The sequence below is a fragment of the Ascidiella aspersa genome, chromosome 9, assembly GCF_963924565.1.
Source record: "Ascidiella aspersa chromosome 9, kaAscAspe10.2, whole genome shotgun sequence".
In the NCBI taxonomy this organism is placed as follows: domain Eukaryota; kingdom Metazoa; phylum Chordata; class Ascidiacea; order Phlebobranchia; family Ascidiidae; genus Ascidiella; species Ascidiella aspersa.
This window is the reverse complement of record NC_139455.1, coordinates 11,222,141-11,244,094: the sequence shown is the minus strand read 5'-3', so window position 1 is coordinate 11,244,094 and position 21,954 is coordinate 11,222,141. Positions and strand designations below refer to the sequence as shown.

Genomic DNA, 21,954 nt, shown 5'->3' with positions numbered 1-21,954 from the left:
TGTATAATCAAAAGTTAAGTTTTTGTTATGATTTACCAGTTTAAATCTGTTTTTGTTCTTACAAACCTACAACGAAATGAAATCAATCAAGAGCATTTATTTGTATGATATTGGAGTGCAGAATAGTTTGCAGAAACGGGTATTTTACCAAAGTTCGTATATTAAAATATAACCTTAGACTTATATATGAAACCAAGAAATTATACTACGCAAAAAATATACAGTAATAGTCTATTAAACAGCTATTAGTGTAGAATATTTGAGGATTTAAACAAAACTTGATATTCTGGAATACTCATAGGCAACTCATTTCTTTATACGCATAGCGACAACCTGTTGCAATCAGTCGGCATTGTTTTCGATCCATATTCCCTAAGCATTTCCACAGATGTTTCTCTGTTCTGCGGCTGCAGTGTAAGCGTGTGTGCCCATGATTAGATGCCCGTCTAATGCGTGTGAGAACGCACTGTGCGTGAATGTGTAATCGGATGTGCGCGTTTGCCGTGCGTTTAGCACGTTGGTTGGCTAAATGTACTGCAGTTATGTTATGAATGGTTTCAGTGGTAGCTTAACATCAGTATGTTTTGTTTAACAAAATATTTTAAATTAATCAAAGCCTCTTTAAAAAAAACATTAGTTCAACCACGAGTTTTTATTTGTTTTAACCTGATTGGAGTTAACTTCTTGATAAATTTTATCAGAAGCATCGTGAATAAAAATTTAGAAAGGATTTATGGTGTATACGTTGTATTTGGTTTCAATGCATGTGTGCGATTTTTTTAAACGGTTCTGTGCAGCTAAAATCGATCGTATGGTCACGGAACGGCTCGCAAGATCGTCTGGTGAATAATGCATGCGCTGTCGTATGGACATGTGTCTCCGCCGCTAGGTTGGAAACGCAACTATGTCTATGGCTAGCACTGTCTGTAAAATTAATTAACCAGCTGGACATATTCAACAGTTGCTTATAAAATGTACATCGAGCTTCAGACGCGAGTTGGTTGCTACTTGCTGCTGTTTAATAGTGCAAAGTGTTGAACTATACTTATTTTCATGATGTGTTGAAATTCGTTTTATATTAGAGCAGTCATTGGCAGCTTATGGTGGAAGATCAATTAAAGAAAAAATAATTTTATGTAGATACATCGAATATTTTTTTTTCATTTCACGATTTTACGTATAGCACAACTGATGAATTAAGCCTGAAAATAACTAAATCAAAAAGGGTTAAATAGAGCAAAGGCTGTAAAAAAAATCTAAAACAACTTTATTTAACAAAAGCAGAATACTATATAGTTACGCAAAAAAGCATCATCAGTTCTGCTAATTTCTTAATTCGAACTATTCAATAATAATATTATTATTGTTTCATCAAATTAAATAGAGCAGTAAGCCAATGTGAGTTAGTTCAAATAATTGTTTAAGAAATGTCAAAGTGGAGTTTTGTATGATAATATATGTCAAAGTTTACTATTTACCGAAAATCGCACAATAGGTATACACAACAGCTATTATATGTTATTATAGGACTGACAAGTAAGTCTCTCTTTTGTGATCATGCTGTAGAAAGTAGATTTTATCAGTTAAGCATTATTTGAGCTTTTTATTATTTTTAAACCAGCAGAAGAATTTTCTACTTAAACTATTTACTGTTTCTATATATTTGTAGTTTCGTATGTGGGTTGAGTGACATCTGAGCACATTTTGTAGCTTTAATTACTCGTTCTCCCGGGAAATGCCAAAGAGTATCGGGATTTGGTCGCTCGTCTGTTGCTATCGACCGGTGACATATTGCGGCCACATGGCCCAAAACATTGAATCGATCAGCGAAGCTTACGAAATCAAGATCATGTCTTCGCAAATATAACAAAACAATTAATAAACTAACTCGTGAACGAGATAACGTTAAACGCCTAAAAAATATAGTCAGATTTGCCGCCAGGTTAAGCATGCCGTTAAAATTTTGATTTTGAATGCCCTAACCACATTTATTATGGCACGAAAATGTTTACAAGATGGAATTTTGCGAAAAAAAATCTTGTAAAACACATATGTCACCTTGGAAAACACATATAATACCTTTATTTTCGAGGGCGCTTTGCTTTTCTTTGATTTGTTATCTAAATACATTGTAAGTTTTCCTTGTTTTGAAAAATAGTTTTGGGTTTTTTTCTACGTGATAAACACTCAAATAGATAACGCAAATCGTTGTAAAGATCTTCAGTATTCAGTCAGTTTTAGGCATAGTGATAACAGTTTCGTTCAAACAGTTATGTGGTGAAATATCCTTTTAAAAACGTTATTGAAGCAAGTCATTTTTTATCAATTTGTCATGCATTTTAACATACAGATGCTTGATTTTATTTGTTTTGTTTTCTATATTACGCAAACGACATCTATTTACCGGTAATAGCTATTCGGAAGTGACGCACAGGTTTTTGTCATTTTTTGTGTGACGTATATAGAGTCACAACAACCTGATTTCAGATTGTCTTACCAACGTTGTATATATGGACTATGGAGTCCTGGTTTAAATACAACGTCCATTTTTGCCATTACAACTCTGTAATTATTTTGTTATTGGAAAAGAAAACATATTTTACTATAAAAAATTACTATTACCTATAGGCCGCGCATCATGTGTTCGGTTGTTTTCTACCCGTAATACGTCCAGAGTAGACACATATGTAATGCATTTGTTTCCATTTTACACCTGTTGCGATTTATTTTTAGTAACAAGCAAATAATAAACAAAACTCACCCAGTGGCATCAATGCTGCACAAAGAATGTTGTAAAGAACTACAACTCTACATAATATCCACCACTGTGTGATTATTATTTACAATCATTTATATGCAGTACCATTATTATTTACAATCATTTATATGCAGTACCGTTTTAAAACAAAATTTTCTATGTCAACATACACCAGAACTATAGTGGAATTGGGGTCCTTCATTATTTACACCTAGGTGCCAACTGTGGGGGGAGCGCACCGCTGGTTTGAGCAACTAACAAGTTCGTAGACTGCCATTTACGTTTAGATATTGTCGATGTTACTATACACATCAACCAATGTCAGTGGATGTGAAAGTAACACAATATTTAAAGTTTCTTGTCCGCCAATGGAGTATGTACATCTGTTGTATTAGTGTTAAATACAGAATACTACGACATGGAAAGGCATGGTCCCATTTGGTGTTATATGCGAGTAGATTGCGAAAAAGTGGAAAGTTTTGATTAGCAATCTGTAATTAACAGCTGATTTTTGACCTTTGTCTGTGTAGCGAAATCGTATAAAACATAAAACCGAGTCCTAAGCAACCTTTAGATATTCACCCGAAAAATCTGTCATTACTGATTAATTCAATTTAACTAAAATGCAAAGTTCGGCTTCTATTTAAACGCACTATATACAACTGGTGAAAAAACAGTTCATGGTAGCTATATTGTTAAGCAGCTACAGGAAGCTGCTCTGCATGAGCGGTATCTTGTTACTGTGTGCTGTTGTATGGCTTATAGTCCATTACACTGCTGATCTTTGTAGCTTAACAAATTGATAGACTAGGCTACGTGTCGAGTTTTGCAGTTATGAGTGAGCAAAGCAGCTAATGGCAGGTTTAACCTTTGTTTCATGAAGAATTGTTTTACCAACAAATGGTCAAAATAAGCGTGTCTCATTAGGAATGCTTGGTGGAAATATTTTTATAGTTGCTAACAAAATACTCACCTTTTACTTAATTTCAATTTATTACACCCTAAAGCGCCGTAGCTGTAGATTGAAACCCATTAGAGAAAATGCACGTTAAACTTATGCATATTTAATGCTTTTGGTCGAACAGGTATACCTAAATTTCAGTTATGGCCTTGCTGAAGCCTCTTTACTTTGACTGTTTATATAGTACAGGACTTAAAAATGAACGATAGTTTAATAGTTCTAAAATAAACTAGGTTAAAATTACAATATTGAGGCAAATGTCTACAATAAAGTGGTGCTTGTAAATAACATAAAATCGTAACCCCTTATTAAAGTTACATTGTTTCAAATCCAAATTTGTTCTTGAATGTAATTTGTTTAAAATAAAATTATTACATTTATATGTTGTTGGTTATTAAGGCATATTTTCGCTTCCCCCAGGTTAGTTTGGAATGCCTAAATTTGGTGTGAAATGAATTTAGCTTACTGTGTTAAGCCAGCGGAGCATCCCATGAGCCGGGTGTGCAACGCTGCTACTTCCCCTCAATATAAATGATCCATCAGCAGATCATTCACGGCGAAGAAACGCAACGGACAACCTCAACGTTGGCACCAGTTTCACAACACGCCATAACCAAAACAGTCAAAGACATTATTAATAAGCTTATTTGTTCGGATACTTTGGATAACATAGTTCATAGTGAAGAACCGAATATTCCGTCGTTGTTTCGATCCGCAGTTGGCAACTTCCAGTCTTACAAACAAGTACTTAACAAGAAAAGGCGCAGGAATATTTCCATCAAAAGAAATCTAACGTAAGTTAAAAGATGAAAAAAAATGTTGAAATAAATATAAACTTTACAGATGTTTAATTTTGTTTTAAATTTCACCTCAATTTAGTCACAATATGTTTTTTAAATTCACCACAATTTAGTCACAACATGTTGAAATTTATGAATTAAAATGTTATGGCATAACTCCTTAATTTGCAAGATAGTGTATTCGTCTGTATGCCATTTTAAATATTTTACAAATAGGCACAAAATAAACCCTTTTTAATATCATTATCCCTTCACATGAGCATTCGAAATGTTATTTAAGAAAAAAAAACTGCTAGTTTTAGTAAAATTTTAAATTGTAAAATATGTTTAAAGGTGTGATTCCCATTCAGCAAGAGCTCCGAAAATAAAACGACGAAAGATTGCAAATATATTGCCCCAAATTCCAGCCCTAGCACCACACAACGCATCAAAGAATATAACAAACAAAGTTAATCCCAACTATTTCTCAGGTAAGCTAAAGTAAACAAAATGATATAGGGGATTTGAAATTTATATCAAAAACATTCCTACGTCAATTGCAAAGTATTAATGCAAATATTTTACAATTTAGCAAATATCAACGAAAACAACGATAACTATCCCATTTCGTCAAAAATCAACGAAGAATTTCGGATTGCGGAAGAGTTCCGAATTACACATTGCGTATCACGATTATTAGTAGATCAAATTGAATCCCAAAGAAGTGTCTGTAAAAAAACGACTACTCGACGCCGTAGCTACAACACAAACCCCCTTTCTTGTTTTCATGAAAACCCTCAAATTGCCAACCAAGTGATTAAAAGAGGAGTTCCCGAGCTATCTGACCTACCATTTGAAGAATTAAAAACTTCGTCAAAAACTAGCTTCGTTAGTACTCATATCGATTTAAACGCTTCAGGTAAAAAAGGTCAAGAGAAACAATTTTCCTGTATTACTCCAGTTTGCCAAGTACCGTCGAGTTTTTACGGCAAAACGGTAGCGTTAAAACAATTCCAATCAGACCCTGGAATTGGCAATACTCTTACAAACCTGCCAGAATTTTCATCTACAACAAGTTTAAAAGGTGAAACGTGCACTCGTTCGGAAAGTTTCTACAACTTTAAATTGCAATATACTAATAATATACAAGCAAGAAACTCACGTGATTTAAACGAAAACGCCAATGCTACAGCTAATTTACAGCAATTCTGTGACCACCAAACAATAAATAATTTGCCAATCATTTCAGTAACAGAAACAAAAGATTTAACGGTCCTGCCTAATTTGGGCAGCAATCTGGCCGACCAAAAGAGTAAAAACGACGCGGGTTTTTTAACACGATATCCAGAACGTATCACTACCTCAATCGACAAACTTAGAACATCATTTTTACGAAAGCAAAACCATCATAATTGTGTTTGCTTACCACAAACTGTAAGGCTAACGCAATCTGGTGACCCAAACAACTTGTCACAGGCTCGTCGTAATAAGTGTGACAGTTACGTTAAAAAAGCGTACGGCACTCGTCAGAAGCGTTTTCTCGATAAAGGGCAGCAAACTGTGCTGTCAACTGGCCAGAGAGATCAGCAGCAACGAGAGAGTAAAATTGATCAAGACATAGCGGCATCCGTCCGTTGTCTCTGCAAGATTACTTCCGTGGCAGAGAATTGTTCAGTTTGTACAGCGCAAATCAACCCAAATTGTGGCAGTGAACGAAGTCCTTCTTCAAAAAAGGAGTCAATATTTTTTGCTGAAACAAAACGGTGTTGCTGTTGCGAGCGAAAACGAATAAATATTTTTAAGCGATCACAACAACAAAGGGAAGAAGAAGTGCCCTTCAGTAATAGACGCTTAAGTAAGCGCTCTTTTTCGAACAACCATAAAAGTTTAGAAGACCAGCTATCTATACAACAGAACGTTCAGAAAAAATCTAATCGTTGTTGTGACGAATTTTGTCTGTTTTTCGGTGGCACTTCACAACAATCTTCTTTGGTTTTCAATAAACTTTTGTACGCCGCTCAAGCAGCGTCGTCAAAGCACAGAAACCTGGGTATAATAACATCAGACCAGGCGGACATGGGATGCTTCCACAGCGTTTCAAATAAAGCCAAAGTTGGTCCTTGTCGCACTAATATTCACAGTGACGTCCAGGCTACCATCGACCAATCACCAACTGTAATTGAAGAGTATTCACCTATCGTTCTTCGATATAGAACTCCATATTTCAGAGCAAATGCCCAGGTAATTATGCCTCCGATCCGACGAAAAGAAACTTGGACAGTTGGCTGGATCCAGGCCTGCGACTACATGAAATTTATCAATCAATACGGAAATCTAGGCTGGTAAGGACTACAACATTTTGCTCCCTTGTTAATTGCTAGGAAAGCGTAACCTTTACTATTTTTTAGACTAATGATGCTTATTTATGAATTCATGAGCATACATGACAATATAGTTTCTGTAGTATTAATTTCGGCAATTTTAAATGATCCCGACAAAAATCGTGGTTTGATCGCAATGGTAATGGTCCATCTAAGTGCACTATTTCCGACATTATGTTAGACCAACGTTTTCTCCCATGTGAAAGAGAAGTGAAAGAGACATGCATGTGAATTAATAAAAATATTCTCTTTGATTAAGTGATATTCTGCCCGACATTACCTTTTACTTAAGTATATATTGTTTTAAATTGATCTTCTTGTTGAAGCTATCGCCCACGGAGTACGAAACGGTATATTATGTTAACCAATTCCATTAAAATTCCCTACTCCCATTTTCCAAAAGCTTCCATTTAAATTCTCAGAAAAAGTTAAACTGAATTATAATATTGTCCAACTTCAGTATAAAAAACGTATTGGCAAACTCATTTTGGTACAAGGTTACCAAACTTCTGCTTCGAGGGCTGAAGGAGTGCGCGCCATGAGAAAAGCTAAGATTTCAAGTTTTATTTGATGGGGGAAGCATGCTACGTTATATTCTTTTCCTGTTTTAAATACTTTTAATATACATATAGGCAACAAGTATTCTATTTAAGTTAATTATTTCTACAAGAATAAGCCAATGGGGATCGAAAAACATTCATTATATGTTTCCCCGTTTATAATATATCTGTCAGTTATTTATATACGCAACAAGCTTTCTTTTTTAAGTTTGATATTGCAAGCAAAATCAATGTGGCTTGAAGAAGATAACTAATTCGTTTACACCAAATTTGAAACGTTTAAAAATTAGGACTCTTTTTCATGTTTAAGTCTTCCTTATTGGACTTTTTATTTTCCTATAAAATGGATCAACTGACAACTGCCCACATATTAATTACACGAAGAATTTAACCCTATTTGCAGCGTAAACAATTCATTTTTAAACGATTAAAGTGCCAGTAATTTTTTTGAGAAAAATTGCCAGTGAAGTTCAAGTGATTGATTGTCAAAGCTTATCAAGTACATATCAACCGTCAATTAAAGTGCATGAAAGAATGTTAGATTGTTAAAACTGGTAAATGTGCATTTCTATTAGTACCAACACAAAATGTAACATATAGCGAGCAAAGTGTTTTTAGCCTGAATTGGTGTTAAACTAGCCAAATGTAAACCAAAATTATTGAATGAAAACACACATCAAGAAATCTAAGTCAACACACATAAAGTAACCTGAGTCAAATCAATTCGTTTTGCTAAAAAGTCTTACAGTAAATGCAAGTCATTGATTGGAATAATTAAAAAACAAATAGAAAAACCTGCCCCTGTTGACAATCGCTAAAAACTTCACTTTCTCACCAAACTGCTTACTGTTCTTAGCTCTAGTTGGGAAATACCAGCATTGAAGTCCGGCTTGATTCCAGCAGTCAGTGATAGCGATGGCGTATCATATCCTTGGTATGGCAACACAACTGAAATCGCAACCATTGTCGGACCCACTGATACCTACAAAAGCATGAACCTTACTGTAAGTTCCTACAACTGTAGTACGATAGTATGAATTACTTTCAAGTAAAAAATATTATGTTCATAACAAAAACCTTAACTGGAACGTCTGGGATACACTAAAAAATAAGTTGAACGATACAGGACATTTCAGTAAAATAACACACAAAGTATGTTTTAAAATTAATGAATTTTTTTTTCAAAAATGCCGTTTGAAACGGATACTTCATTATTGTTAAAATTATTGTAAATAAGTTGCATTTTTTCCATTACTGAAAGCCAAGACGAGTCATTTACATAACAACTTGTTATTTGCAAACCTACAACAAGCAAATTGTTTTACGCATACGTAAAGTAAATACCTCAACTTTTCTAAAAAAATCTTTGCCTTTTTGCGTCATTTGACTTCAGTATGAACAAGTCAGTTTCTCGAAAAGAATTACCCAAGTCAACCATTCACTTCAGTCCGTACAACGCTGATAGTTAAGTTAACTGTACATATCTGGGCCTAAAAAGTGATTAAAATGTGTCGTAAGAGCCCTTTTAAGAGGTTAATAGGGTTTTTTAAGAATTAATACTTTTGTTGCTTAGCAGGTTATATGTAACTTGGTTGCTGGATAGTGTAGCAGTTGGAAACATATTTCCTTGTCGCATTGTAGTTGCTGAGAATGTACCTTAATACCGTATCTTTTCGGACCAACAGTGTTCAGTTGTTAACGTAAATAGGCATGGTTGTCTACAAAAAAGTCCTTGTTTAGATGCAAAATTAACAAAAAATGTATTTTTCTATATTGAAAAAAATTGCAAATTACAACAAACGTGCCACTTAAACCGCAACCATTTACAGTAAACAAGCAGGATATTTATTATTTTAAATTGTTGAAAAGCTAAAAACAAAAGAAAGCCTAAACTAAAAAAAATCTAATTTTTTTGTGATTAGATGAACGATAACTTCTACCCCTCAGTGACGTGGGACATTCCAGTTAGCGAAGGTACAAATGCACATTTGACGAGAATCATTCGCGATCAGAGCTTCGTCACGTGGTTAGCGGCAATCAATGAAACAACGAAAGAAATTATCGTGCTAAAAACCGTTCGATGGAAGTTTTACCTTGAAATCGACATCGACCCAACTCGTGAACTCGGAAATCGTGCTCGTATCGTTGCTCCAAGGATACAAAAACAGCCGATGGTCACCAGTGGGCCATGCGAGAAAAGCTTTTTTAACAGCCCCGTGAAAAATCGACGGAGAGGAATTGACAATAATAGCAACAGCAACTATGTTGGTCAAATTCCCATCAGCGCCCTCGTGCGGCCCAGTGCAAACAACGCACAAACTTTAATTTGGCGTCCAAGTGAAACAAATCCAATTATCGTGGTTCCAGCTAAAGAAGAACATAAAGAAACGAACGAATTAATTCTTTTTAACGGTTGCTCGGCAATGCTGGGAAAAGAATCTATTGTCAAGGAAATTTCTAAGCAAGAAATGCTTCAATTTCAACAAATGACGAGGTAAATTGCATGTGCGACATGTAGGTTTACACAACGCGCTAGGAAATTTGGTTTATATATTTTGTTATTGTTTATTTTAATTTATTGGCATACAAGGTAAATATGCAGTTTGCCACAACACTCACTTTGTTTTAAGTGTCGACTAACTGATTTAATGTAAAGCAAGCAAGCGTTAGTTGTGTTTTTCAAAATAACTAAAGTTATGTATTTGAATCAATTTTCTCTGCCTATAGATAAAAATTTAACAATGACTAATAAATTAAATTGCTTTAAAACCATACCTATCGTACATACGCTAGAGTTCCGTTGCGGCGTGCACTTACTATATTTTATTACTTTTAATGTTGGTGTTTCGTATTTTGTTAGATACAGCTGCTTATCGCTTACAAATAATTGATTTACTTGCATTCTATACATCACTGACTTGGAATGCTGGTGTAATGTTTTTATTTAAAAAAGCAGTTTCTTTGCACTATTGTTTGTTTATCGAACCGTTTCCTTTAACTGTGATTTTTAGATTAATTTAAGATCTTCAATTCAAACAAACAACAATATGTACAGAAATGTGAAATTGAAGCCATTCAGTGATAAAAAAATATTTATTATGATTTTCACTGTGCTTTCTCTTCAGAGGGCTCTTTTCAATCCTTAAAAAATATTTACGTACTGTTTTTTTGCATGCTAAACTAAAGGATAGATCTTTTGTCGATAAACAGGTCTCCTGTTGGTGTATGTATTATTTCTAAACGTATTTATTTATGCTTACGAAACATGTATGCAGGATTCCTTGCTCGGTCGCCTTGCTGTTGAAATATACGAGTAAGGCCCTGTTTGTTTTGGTTAAGCAACAGCTTTCTTTATCAAAACTATACACCAATCCAAAATCAATTGCTGCTGCTGAAAATTACGTTGTTACTAAAACCGCAAACGAAACATTTTACTTTAATAATAAAAAAAAACAGAAATTCGAAAGTAGGCGCATTAGAAAAGGTGGGTGTAAACTTATTGCAAACCATTTTCACTGTGCGATTTGTTTCCTACGACGAAATCATAATACTGATAGCGAAAGAACTTTTCATTATTACATTTTTTGGGGAAAGTTAACTTATCAGATATATTATTAGTAGTTAAATTAGGGAAGTCATTACAAACCAATTAACTGTAGTATTGTTTGCCTGGTTTTATTGTCCAACCACTGAAATTCGACAAAATCCACCTATAAATTGTAATACACGTCATTACCTCACAATTTAAATCTCTCTTTTTACGCACTGTTTTATTTTCCTTACTCACATCAGTAAAGGTATTTCCCTACACTTGTGATTGATAGGCAGAGATTAATGTGTTTTTAAATATGTTAGCAAATACTAAACTTAATATCAGTCAAATATTGTCAATGTACGAAGGCAAAAGGACATACTGCAGTAAAGAAATATTTTTTAGGAATTTTCATTGTGAATGTTGGTTGTATTTATATTGTACTACTCTTTGACATGATTTTGCATTTATAGTATCAGTTATGTTCATGGTGTATGTATTTTACGTTACGATTCGTAAAGTTCCGAAATTGCAACTCCCCACTCTGATTTACAAAAGGGATTAAAACTTGCTCTATTTTTAGTAACCGATATAATTGTAAGTTTAAAAAATGTCAGTGTTTATTTACGTGGTTTGCTATTTATTGTTTGTTGTTTTCGCATTTTCTTTTGATAGTTTATCTAAGTTGAGATTATTATTCAGAATAAAAAGAATGATTAGTAAACGTATATGTTGTACCGATAATAATAAGTTATGGTTACTAAATCTACAAACTCCAATCTTCGTCGAATAACAACCACCAACGCAAAATACAACACAGGATTGTATTGCATTTCATTTTACGAATACGTGCACTATGCAGTATATTAATTGAAACAAATTAGTAAAGCAGGTATAATAAAGTGCTGAGTATAGTATGTTTTTATAAGGTACATTCCATTAAATTTACAATGCGTGCAACTCCTTTCCGAATCAGTTGACAATTGCAAGCAACATCTTCTTATAGTTTCCTGACAGCTCATTCTAAAAAAATGCATCTTATGTAAGTGTTTTCTTTTATAATCTATGTTGTGGGCACTTCTTTTCACTACACAAAGTATTCACTTCCTTATAACATGTATTAAAGATTAAATCTTTTATTTTCTGGTTTCTCGCCCTGTCTTACATATACACCAGATACACGCCTAGACAGGCTACTGGTTACATACGATATAAAATACGAATCGTTACCTCAAGAGATTGTTTCAATTCCGTGCGGTACATTTTTTCGTACTCTTCCTTGATGTCTATCAAATCTATTTCACTTCTAGTTGTGATAATGTAGATAAGCTGAGTATCCTCTGTTCCCCGACCCTAAAGTAGAATCTTGTTTACTTTATACCCTTTTGTTCGAATTTATTATCTTTCGAGCAAGGGCTGCGGACACTCTCGAGTCTGATTGCGAGTAAAAAAAACTCGAATGTCCTAAACCCCGGGTCTGTATTATAACCATTTGGGCAAATAAGATATGGTGGATGAACATAAATCGACTTAAAGGGTGTCATATATCTTATTCTAAGACAATACGTGGTTTGAAAATATTCCGCCATGTGGAATATTACACCTTCGGTTCCGAATTGGGTACTGCGCATGCGCACGTCGGACTCTGGTCTGCTGTCGAGGTTAAGAAGAATTAAAACCCCTATTTACATACTCTTTTAAACATTCGTATTAAAAGCTTTTGCTTGAGATCTCGAACAGTAAAGTTTGCCTTAAAAAATGAAAACACCTTTAATTGGAAAACACAATTATTTACCGCCATGCAGCCATTTAGTTGTCCAGCATAATAGACCGGTGGAATGCAGGTCGAGAATCGAACTACATATAAAAAGGAAAAGAGTCATATTAAATTGATAAAATACTAAACAACAAATATTTACTTAAAGTTTTGAGTCCATTCTTTAAATCCCCTTTGCAATCTTTCTCAATTGATTCCATGAGATCATCTTTGGATAGTTTAACCCAACATTGCTTAAAGACGTACCACAAATGTTGAAAGCTTCGTTTTGTAAATATTTGCAAAAATGTTGAGTTTGACGGCGACCAATTCTTCACTGTTAGATCAAATAATGCCTGGTAATGAACAAGCATGTTACATTATAAATAAATTAATGTTATAGCTATTTACGACTTAGTCGATTAAGTTAGGTGTAGGTCTAAAACTGCTACTTAAAAAAAATTATGCCATTTAGAATAATTTATAAAGAAAGTTCCGATTAAATTAAACTTAAAAACGATCGAATAAACTTAAAAATATACGCCAAATTACTTTATATGGAAATTGTAGAAACAATTAACAACAGACATATGCCATAACTTTTACCAATTATAATTGTGTTATGGTTCTTATAATACCCTACGCATATTATAGCACTACTAGCCTTGGCATCTTCCTCAGCCTGATTAGAAACCACAGTTCCGCTATCTGGTGGCCGGTCTTCCTTCAAAATAGCCACGAGAAACGTTTTGAATGAACCACTTAATTCACCTTCTATGTCTTTTTCAAGATCTCTATCAAAAACTAAACAAATATACATATAAAACATAAAACGAAAAGTTGTATTTTTGTAATTCATTTTCATAAAAGCCATAAAAAACTATAATGCAAAAAGAAATAGAAAATAATTGGATAAAAGGCAATAAAAAAATGTACAAAATGAAGAGTGGGAGACCTTAGCTGACTTAGAACAATTTTAGGAACAGTAGACTAATGACAAATTGTCCGTTTTATTCGATTTGCTAACGTCTATCTTATAGTTTACTTGTTGGCTATAATGAGCTTTTAAAATATGTTTATGTGTTTGCGGAAACGTAAAGTCATAAACATACTTTTGTTGTAGTCTTGTTTAATTTCTCTGATGTCGCGACTGGATTGCGTGCAGAGAATTTCTATCAGCACGGCTTCATCCGTTCCGAACCCTTTGATCGCTTTCCTTACAGCATGTGCATCTAATTCGCTCTTCTTCCACATAAGATACTGGACCGTCGTCTTTAGATCGCCGCTTAATTCTTTTTCTAAATCCGTTAGCAAGTCCTAAAGAAATTACAAAAAGTATTGCAGTTTAAAGTAGAGACACATTTTAAACTTCAAGTACATACAGTTAACAGTTTGCACACGTAAAATTATAAAATGCGTGATTACATGACACATAAATAAATTTTTATATAGTACCAAAAATATCCCTGTCAAAAAATACCTTCTTAAACTTTTCATTGTAAAGTCTTGCGATTACTTGTCTTTGGATTTTGGATCGCTTACTTAGCACTTCAATAATAGCATCTTCGTCAGTTCCTGCGTACGTATAGTGCGTCAGTACACCCGATTGAAAAAAATCGTTAGAAATTTTCAATTTGATATTTTATTGTCGTTGAATTTATCAAAATGTGCCCACCAGTGCATTACATTCATACATTTATCAGATCTCTTTAACCAAATTATTTAAATGACCTAATTATTTCAAAATATTTGCTCTAAAATCTGTGAAGCGGGCTATTTTACGATCGACTGGTCATATAGTGTAGAAATAGGGTTACCATTTATGTGTAGGCAAAATTTGCAACGCATTCGTTCGAAATGATATAGATTTGCGTTACGATTTCTGTAGTACGCAAAGTTCAGGATGATGTATTTTCGACTCAATAAACAATATGTCGAGGCACATAATAACTTTTTTCTTTATTGAAAATTATGTTTTCATTAAAATTAGAAACATTTTTCGAAGCTTTAGGATGAATAGTAGCCGTGTCTAGCCGTGTACCTAATATATTAAACACTATTGCTGGGGTATGATATTATCAAATCCGATATTTTATCAAAGAAGAACTACAATAAATTACCGAAGCCTTTCATTGCCTTGTGCAATATTTCAATATCATTCGAAGGTTCGAAAGACTTTGCTGGTCTCACAGTTCCTCCTTTTACCTTCCAGCTGACAGAAATCACCCCCTAGGTTCAATGAGTAATTTACATACCTCATAGTTATACAGTGTAATATACTTTTTAAATTGGCCCTATTTAGCCTAACAAACATTTATAGACTCTTAATCAAACTGGTGGTGTTTTGTTTCATTTCATAAATTAACTGGTCATAAGCGTGTAAAGTTTCCCTGCTTTTCCAAACAACATAGTCCTAAATAGAAATAATTAACTGAACTCGCGTGATTAGTCGGATGATTTTTGCGCAAAACAACACACTCATGTCTGCAGGGTATTAATTGTATTCAGCCTTACATCGACTACGCGATTTAACAACAAAATTAGTAATGCGACATATCTACTGTGAATAAGCACAATACGAAAGCGTTGCTACAATACATTATATATATTTATATATATTATGTGATGGAGTAATTTGGTGCACAATAGTTAAGTGGAAGCAACTTTTAAAAAACATCCGACAGTAAAAATCACTACTTAACGACAGAGAATCTAAAGCACAGCTTTTATAAAATAAATTTCTAAAAACAAATCGATTGAAAAAAAGAATGAATTTCGCTAAAATACCAGCAAGTTAGGTTTGTGTAAGTGGCCATTAAAATTTTGGAAAAGAATTGTCAAAGCGGTAAACTCGTGCAATATATATCCAGTTACCAGTTAATTGAGCTCATACCGTAGATGGCTCTTTTTTTCCAGGAGCTTCACTCTCCTGCTTCTCTTGAAGCATCTCTTCCACAATGTCATCCTTGCTCTTTTCAACGGATCCAGATCGTTTGGACGAACGAGAAGACGATCGAGAAGACGATCGGGATGATGCGCGAGACGAGGATCTAGATCTCCGATAGTTGGTGCTTGTATCAATACCACTGATTCTGTAATTTCAACATAACGTTAAGTTATAACTGGCTGATTAACTACTGTTTTTTCAGAATTTTTAGTGGTAAAATGATGACTGTTTTTCGTTTACTTTAGTATCAAGTCACTTAATAAAGGATTGTAGTACCTTTCCTCTTCTCCAGTTAAAACCCGCTGGTAAATCGAGATTTCCTGTTCCAAGCTCACGTTGAGAGTGTTAATCTTCTGGTAATCTCTCAAATACTTGCCAAGGTCCTGGTGAAACAATTAATCAAACATAAATAACAACTTGATTCTTTAAGTAAGTTCTACAGCGCATGGTAATTCACATTACCGCTTTCGTGTTGTCTAGCTCGGCCTGGAGTTGCATAATTAATTCTTGGTTGTCAGCAGCATCCTTAGCTTGGCGCTCGTCCGCATGCTCCAAAGATCTTTCCAAAGTCGAATTCTGATTTAAAAGTAGGACGTATTTATGTTCTGTATTTTACAGGTATACAACTCTTTCGAACCTTTCCACGCAAACCCTCGAGTTCCGCTTCAAGCTGATGAATTCTCTTTCTCTTCATACCATTTTCGTTGCGCAATTCGCGAAGTTCTTCATTGGCTGCCTTTAGCTGCTTTTGTAAATTGTCCACCTAAAAAACAATTAAAATAAAAAAAACATTTTCACTAAATAACCGAGGATTAATCAGTAATTGATACAAACCTTATCTTTGTAGAAATCGTCCAAGTCTTCAAGATTTTTGGCATTAAACGCCTCGTATTGCTTCCGTACATTTGCGATAGCATCGTTTAGATCAGGCAACAAAGATGGCTGTTCCGCTGAAACGACCGGTGCTTCAATTGGTTGAATCTGTGCTCGAATATTCTCCATTTCCTAAAAAAATATTTTTAACATGGTTCAGGTTAAAAGGTTTTCAATAATGAAACTGTAAAAGGCACGTCGTATCGGATAAACCAAGATAGTATTTTAGTAAAAACTAATTGTTTTGATTTTCCTATTAATGCAAAATTACGAATTCGTTGATTTTTATAACGTTTGTCAAATGTTGATAGTAACTATGTAACAAAAAGAGAACTCACAGCTTGGTGCACATGTTTCTCGAGTTGAATTGCTTCTTGCAGGTTTTCAATCTTTGTCTCTAAGTTAGATCTCTCCAAAGTCGCGTCATCAACATCCTAAAAATACATCAAGAAATAATAAAAAAGTCCAATTAATTTTAGTTGTTATAGGATACCTGTCTTAGATTCTTCACTTCTTCCTCCAAATCCTTATTCTTCACTTTTTTGTCTTCAAGCCTACAAATATTTTAAAATTGTTTAAACAAGATAAAAAGTTTATACAGTCCAGGAGTGTTATATATGCAGTATATATATATATATCTGTAGTGGACCTACTTGTCATTGGTCTCCTCTAATTCGTATTGCAAATTGTCTCTGTCAATTTGTAATTGCGTATTCTCGGAGGAAAGTTCTTCAATCTTCTCCCGCAGTCTCTGAAAATGACAAATTGCGGATAGGTCTTGAGATAAGTATGCAGTATACACCTATGTTAAAATGTGAAGAATGTACGGTAGTCAGACAACAAAAATAAAAAAATACAATATTTTAACTAAACATAACAAATTAGGAATACTTTGAGATAGGTATGTCTTATGCTGAAACAGCAATGTTTGTTATGTATTTTAGAATAAAGGCAGGCCTATGGCCTTTACTCAGTGCTTTTCAACCCGTGGGATGGTACGCACTTGTGCTGATGAAAAAAATTGTAATGCGGTTGACAAACGTCGTGCGGATGAAAATGGTCGTGTTATTATTTTTTTATTATGTGTAATACAGTAATCAAGTAAGCTGGTGCACCCACCTATGCGTTAAAGGTACATCAATATAGTCTCGTGTAGTGATCCATTGCAGCTTAAGCTATCTTTTTTTTTATCAGTCAAGGCTTAGGCACACGGTTTTAATACACAAACCTATAGTGTTCCGCTGCTTCATTGTTATTCCACAAATAAAACTAAAGGTTGCAAACTTACTGAGCTTGCTTCGTGCGGATGGAAATTGTTAAAGTTGAAAAGCACTGCCTTTAATAATTGTATTCGAAAAATACGGAAAACATAACAAACACTAAAATGTGGCCGGTATGCCTCAGTTGTTCCTTTTATTGTTTTAACAATTATAGAATTTGTAAACATGTATCCTACCCGTAATTCGTCCTCATATATCTCCGACACGTCGTTCTCTGGTTGCTTCTTTTGCTTTTTGAGCCTTTCGTTTTCAGCCGCCAGAAATCTGTTTGTAGTTTCCAAATCGTGGACCTTGTCGACATATATTACCAGCCGGTTGTTTAACTTCTTCATTTTGTCTTTTTCAGCTTCTTTCTGCTTTTTTGCCTCACTTTACCAAAAGCAATGGTTTTAAATAGTAGCCTACTATACATAAGGGGCAAACTATATTATTTTTTAAATTTGCAGTGTTAACGCAAAATGTTTTTACGACGTTTTTCTTTGTTGTATATTTTTTAAGTTTAAACAAACTTATTAAGCATCCAGGGCCAAGGCCAATACATATACTATGGCATGTTGCGTGCTAACTTATAACCGTACTAAGTGTATTTTATATTGAATTACACTAGAAATATTGTTAGGTGTTTTCAAGATTAATTGTTTCATGACGTAACTCTGTGACTACCGTAAAATTTCCATGCACCCAAACCCTCTCTTTGAAACAAAACCCCGGGAACCGCCCCTGTCGAATCCGATATGGTTTGCCAGTGCATTTAAAAGTGCCTGTGCCAGTTACAAAAAATATATATACTTTTTATTAGTTTCAAAATAATTAACAAACACAGTAATCTATTCTAATCCAGAAATGTATATATAAATAAAATATGAAATAAACGCCTTTGGTTGACGATATCATAGCAATCCTTTAGGTAGCTTTTTTACTCACGGAGTAACAACATGGTAATCCTTTTTATCCGGTCCATAGCTTTTGCGGTAGTTAGATGGTCTCGGCATGATGCTCTACAAAAAAAATCAAACCGTCACGGAGATTTGGGCATTTGAATGATAATATAATATTTTATAAATAGTTCGTTGGAGAAGTCTTTGCAAACATTTTAATCACTCCATCCCTCCTCGAACCTACAAAAGGCTATCGTAAGAGTCGGAATCCTCTTTTAAACATTCATTGAGCAGAGACATTTACTTACTCGAGACAATGTCTGAACAAAAAGAGAAAAAGTCTTAACAAATTTTACAAAACCAGATATTAAAAGAATATCCAACCTCGAGTAATTGAAACATAGAAATTATATTGGCTTACTATACCTTTGATTTGTACGTTAAATTTTTAATACGTTTTGCTACTGTTATAAATCTGGAATATGTTTTGCTTCCAGTAAAAGCAGCGTCAGTTGGTCGAGTTGGCAAACATTAAAATGCCAAACATTAAAACGATGCCGCGTCGTTTAAAGCAGGTGACGCCCTAAGTAAACATACGACCGGTTGGATGGTACGTCTTGTGTTTTTGACGAGCCAACAACCTGACGTCGTGGCCAAATTGTTTGGCAGACAGCCATAGAATGCATTTTAGGACAATGAGACGGTCTGTTTAAACAACAGTATTACCGGAAGAAATATTCTTTGACAAAGGAAATAAAGGTGTTTCTACATTTTAAATCTTAATGGGCAGCTAGTTGTTTTTAATAACGCTTGAAAATAGGCGTTCTGTGGCGCACCCATACAGTTTAAAAGTTGTAGGCGTATGACCGTATGTACATATAAGTCGAGCTCACTTGCGCACTTTGAACTAAAGATAAACATATACTCTAACATGGCTAATTTGTTCTGCAAATACGTAAATGCCATTGTCATTCCATCAACCTCATCAGAAATTATTTCACACTATAACGGACAACAAGTCACTAAGAATAATTTTACTCTTTTAAGTATGGTTTACAATATTGCTACAATAAGACTATTTCACTTTGCTTTTTGATTTTTGCTCGTAGGGCGTTTAACTGAAATATACTCATAAAATCAGGTGGAATTGTGCACCAATTTACAAACGCCTCCGACCCCTGGGAGAAATGCATACGTCAGCACCAAACAGGTCGGCAAACGTTTGCGGTGAAGAGCAAATAGCGAATTCACGGATAGTTGCACACAATCATAAAATGGGAAGGGAAATGTAATAGTAAAACCACTTTTGTGTAAAACGTTCGAAATAAACGTTTTGTATGACATGTAAAATTTTAAAATATATCCAGTTAGCCTAGCGATTTACTTAAAAAAAATTTTAGTAAAATATTGAAGTTAAACTACTAACCTAATCTGAAATGGGAAGAATGTTGCATGCAAAGGCAGCATACATGTTTAGTTGTATTTAACGACAACACAAACTTTAATTATTCACATTTCGAACGTAATTACTGTTTGAAGTGTGATGAAATACGACCCTGCTACATTTTCACTACGTTTAAACGTCGTATCACATTTTTCGTCACTTTTGCTTAATATATGGTATGACATTAAGGTAAAACTAATTGTACTAAGCACAAATACCTTTGATCAGCGAAGTCGAGCGAGAAGTGTAAAGTCGGGGCAGACAGCAGAAAACGACGGTGGCGAGCTCAGGATCGAATGTGGGTTCAGGCAAGGGTGTTGGCTCGAGCAACCTTTTATAGTACGCCGAAAGGTCACCAAGTTGTTTTTCGTTCTTCCGCATTCCAACAGAGCTGGTGTGCGTAAATGCCACCTTGCATTGTGGGTATGGAATAGGCGTTCTGGACCAGAGAGCTCATTCACATCTTGTACATCCAAGTCACGAACATAGTTTGTAAGTTTTGTCGGACATGTACCTGTAATGGCTGTTGACTGTTTCGTAGTACAAAGCGATGAATTCAGTGCACGGTGGCAATTTTGAAATCTAATAACAATTGTCACAATGGGTATTACAGTTTATAGAAACATAAAGTTGCCAATTAGTAATAAACACATTTGTAAAAACAATGCATTCCGTGGTGTTGAATCTTTTACGCGGTGTCACGCACCAAAAAACACTTTGTATAACGGCGTTAGTTACAAACGGAAGTAAATAAACTTCTAAAAAATAGACATTTACACCTACTGGATGCAAAAAGTATTAAACACAAAAGTTAAATGCCCCTACTATATATTTCGATGTCTAACTGGTTGCGTGAAATTGTTATTATGTTACCGGTAACACTTTTTTTAAGCAATAAACCTTTCTTGCTCTAAAGCAGGGGTTCTTAAACTGGGGTCCGTGAACTAGTTTTAGGGGGTCCATGAAGGTCTAATTGAAATATCAGTGTTTTTTTAAAAAGTAATCCATTTATTAAAGAAATCAATTTAATTAAAAATAAAACGTTTTTGCACTGAATGTATTTAGACTACATTTCACTTTCACAATATTGGACCAAAATCAGCAAATTTATGAAGTCTATTTGTACTGTGACGTCAACTTATGACGTAATTTTTTCAATTTTTTTTGCCTATAGTGGTCCACGCGAGATGTAAGAAAATTTTAGGGGTCGCGGTAAAAAAAGTTTAAGAACCCCTGCTCTAAAGCTATCGTGTTGTAAAATGTTAACCAAACCGGGTATCGAAAGGGCAAACAAATTTAGGGAGGCTATTTTATCTTAATCTTTGACGGCCACAAGTTTGTCCCTGATTAATGTTGTAAGTAATTAAAAGACAAGCATTACGATACTTGGGCGACGAGTGGCGACAAAACATATTTGCCTTGCATGAAGGACGGTATTTGTGCAGCTAGGTATCTTTCGCATTATTTCTTGTTGGAACAAACAAAAGGCTCTTGTTTCTAAATAGAAACGACGACGTGGAACAGTCATTGCAAACAACTGGCCCTTGAATGTTTCACCAAAACTTTGTTATAAGAAACTTCTGTTTAATTAAGGCTTTCTAAACAGAAGATTGTGCAAAGTGTTTTAGGGGTCGCGAGTAAGCATACATTTACTGGGCTTCAACAAAGTGTTCAGAAATGCACATTTCATAAAAAAACTGCAATAGCCTATCTAGGTTACCTTTTGTTCATTCTTATAATGCGTGCAAATTCTAAATTGAAAATCGTTGAAACGCAAATAAACTATATGTAACGAGAAGCGTCTA

The 21,954-nt window shown here is 34.5% G+C and overlaps 2 protein-coding genes across 2 annotated transcripts; one reads left to right on the top strand and one right to left on the bottom strand.

The window, feature by feature from the left end:
* Positions 1–4,149: 4,149 nt before the first annotated feature.
* Positions 4,150–11,785, top strand: LOC146132990 (uncharacterized). The gene is made up of 5 exons (XM_083397562.1): positions 4,150–4,513; positions 4,853–4,989; positions 5,091–6,840; positions 8,296–8,443; positions 9,362–11,785. The coding sequence occupies exons 1-5, from the start codon at positions 4,251–4,253 to the stop codon at positions 9,935–9,937; spliced, it is 2,874 nt and encodes a 957-aa protein (XP_083253688.1). The 5' UTR covers positions 4,150–4,250; the 3' UTR covers positions 9,938–11,785.
* LOC146132989 (uncharacterized) lies at positions 11,782–20,494 on the bottom strand. Its single transcript, XM_083397563.1, has 19 exons — positions 20,368–20,494; positions 18,752–18,825; positions 18,004–18,196; positions 17,201–17,298; positions 17,041–17,101; positions 16,886–16,981; positions 16,509–16,679; positions 16,312–16,437; positions 16,137–16,250; positions 15,951–16,057; positions 15,621–15,819; positions 14,848–14,956; positions 14,208–14,302; positions 13,840–14,044; positions 13,392–13,531; positions 12,891–13,083; positions 12,767–12,828; positions 12,202–12,324; positions 11,782–11,994 (listed from the first exon to the last, which is right to left on the bottom strand). Exons 2-19 carry the CDS (start codon positions 18,817–18,819, stop codon positions 11,944–11,946), a joined length of 2,211 nt encoding a protein of 736 aa, XP_083253689.1. The 5' UTR covers positions 18,820–18,825; positions 20,368–20,494; the 3' UTR covers positions 11,782–11,943.
* Positions 20,495–21,954: the final 1,460 nt, after the last annotated feature.

Bases quoted from the DNA above. Each gene is read 5' to 3' on its own strand.
- LOC146132990 (XM_083397562.1), top strand. From the start codon at position 4,251: ATGATCCATCAGCAGATCATTCACGGCGAAGAAACGCAACGGACAACC. The intron at 4,514-4,852 runs GTAAGTTAAAAG...ATATGTTTAAAG, and splicing joins TCCATCAAAAGAAATCTAAC to GTGTGATTCCCATTCAGCAA. The intron at 8,444-9,361 runs GTAAGTTCCTAC...TTTTGTGATTAG, and splicing joins ACAAAAGCATGAACCTTACT to ATGAACGATAACTTCTACCC.
- LOC146132989 (XM_083397563.1), bottom strand. From the start codon at position 18,819: ATGCCGAGACCATCTAACTACCGCAAAAGCTATGGACCGGATAAAAAG. The intron at 17,102-17,200 runs GTAGGTCCACTA...AAATATTTGTAG, and splicing joins TTAGAGGAGACCAATGACAA to GCTTGAAGACAAAAAAGTGA. The intron at 13,084-13,391 runs GCTAGTAGTGCT...GTTCATTACCAG, and splicing joins AGGCTGAGGAAGATGCCAAG to GCATTATTTGATCTAACAGT.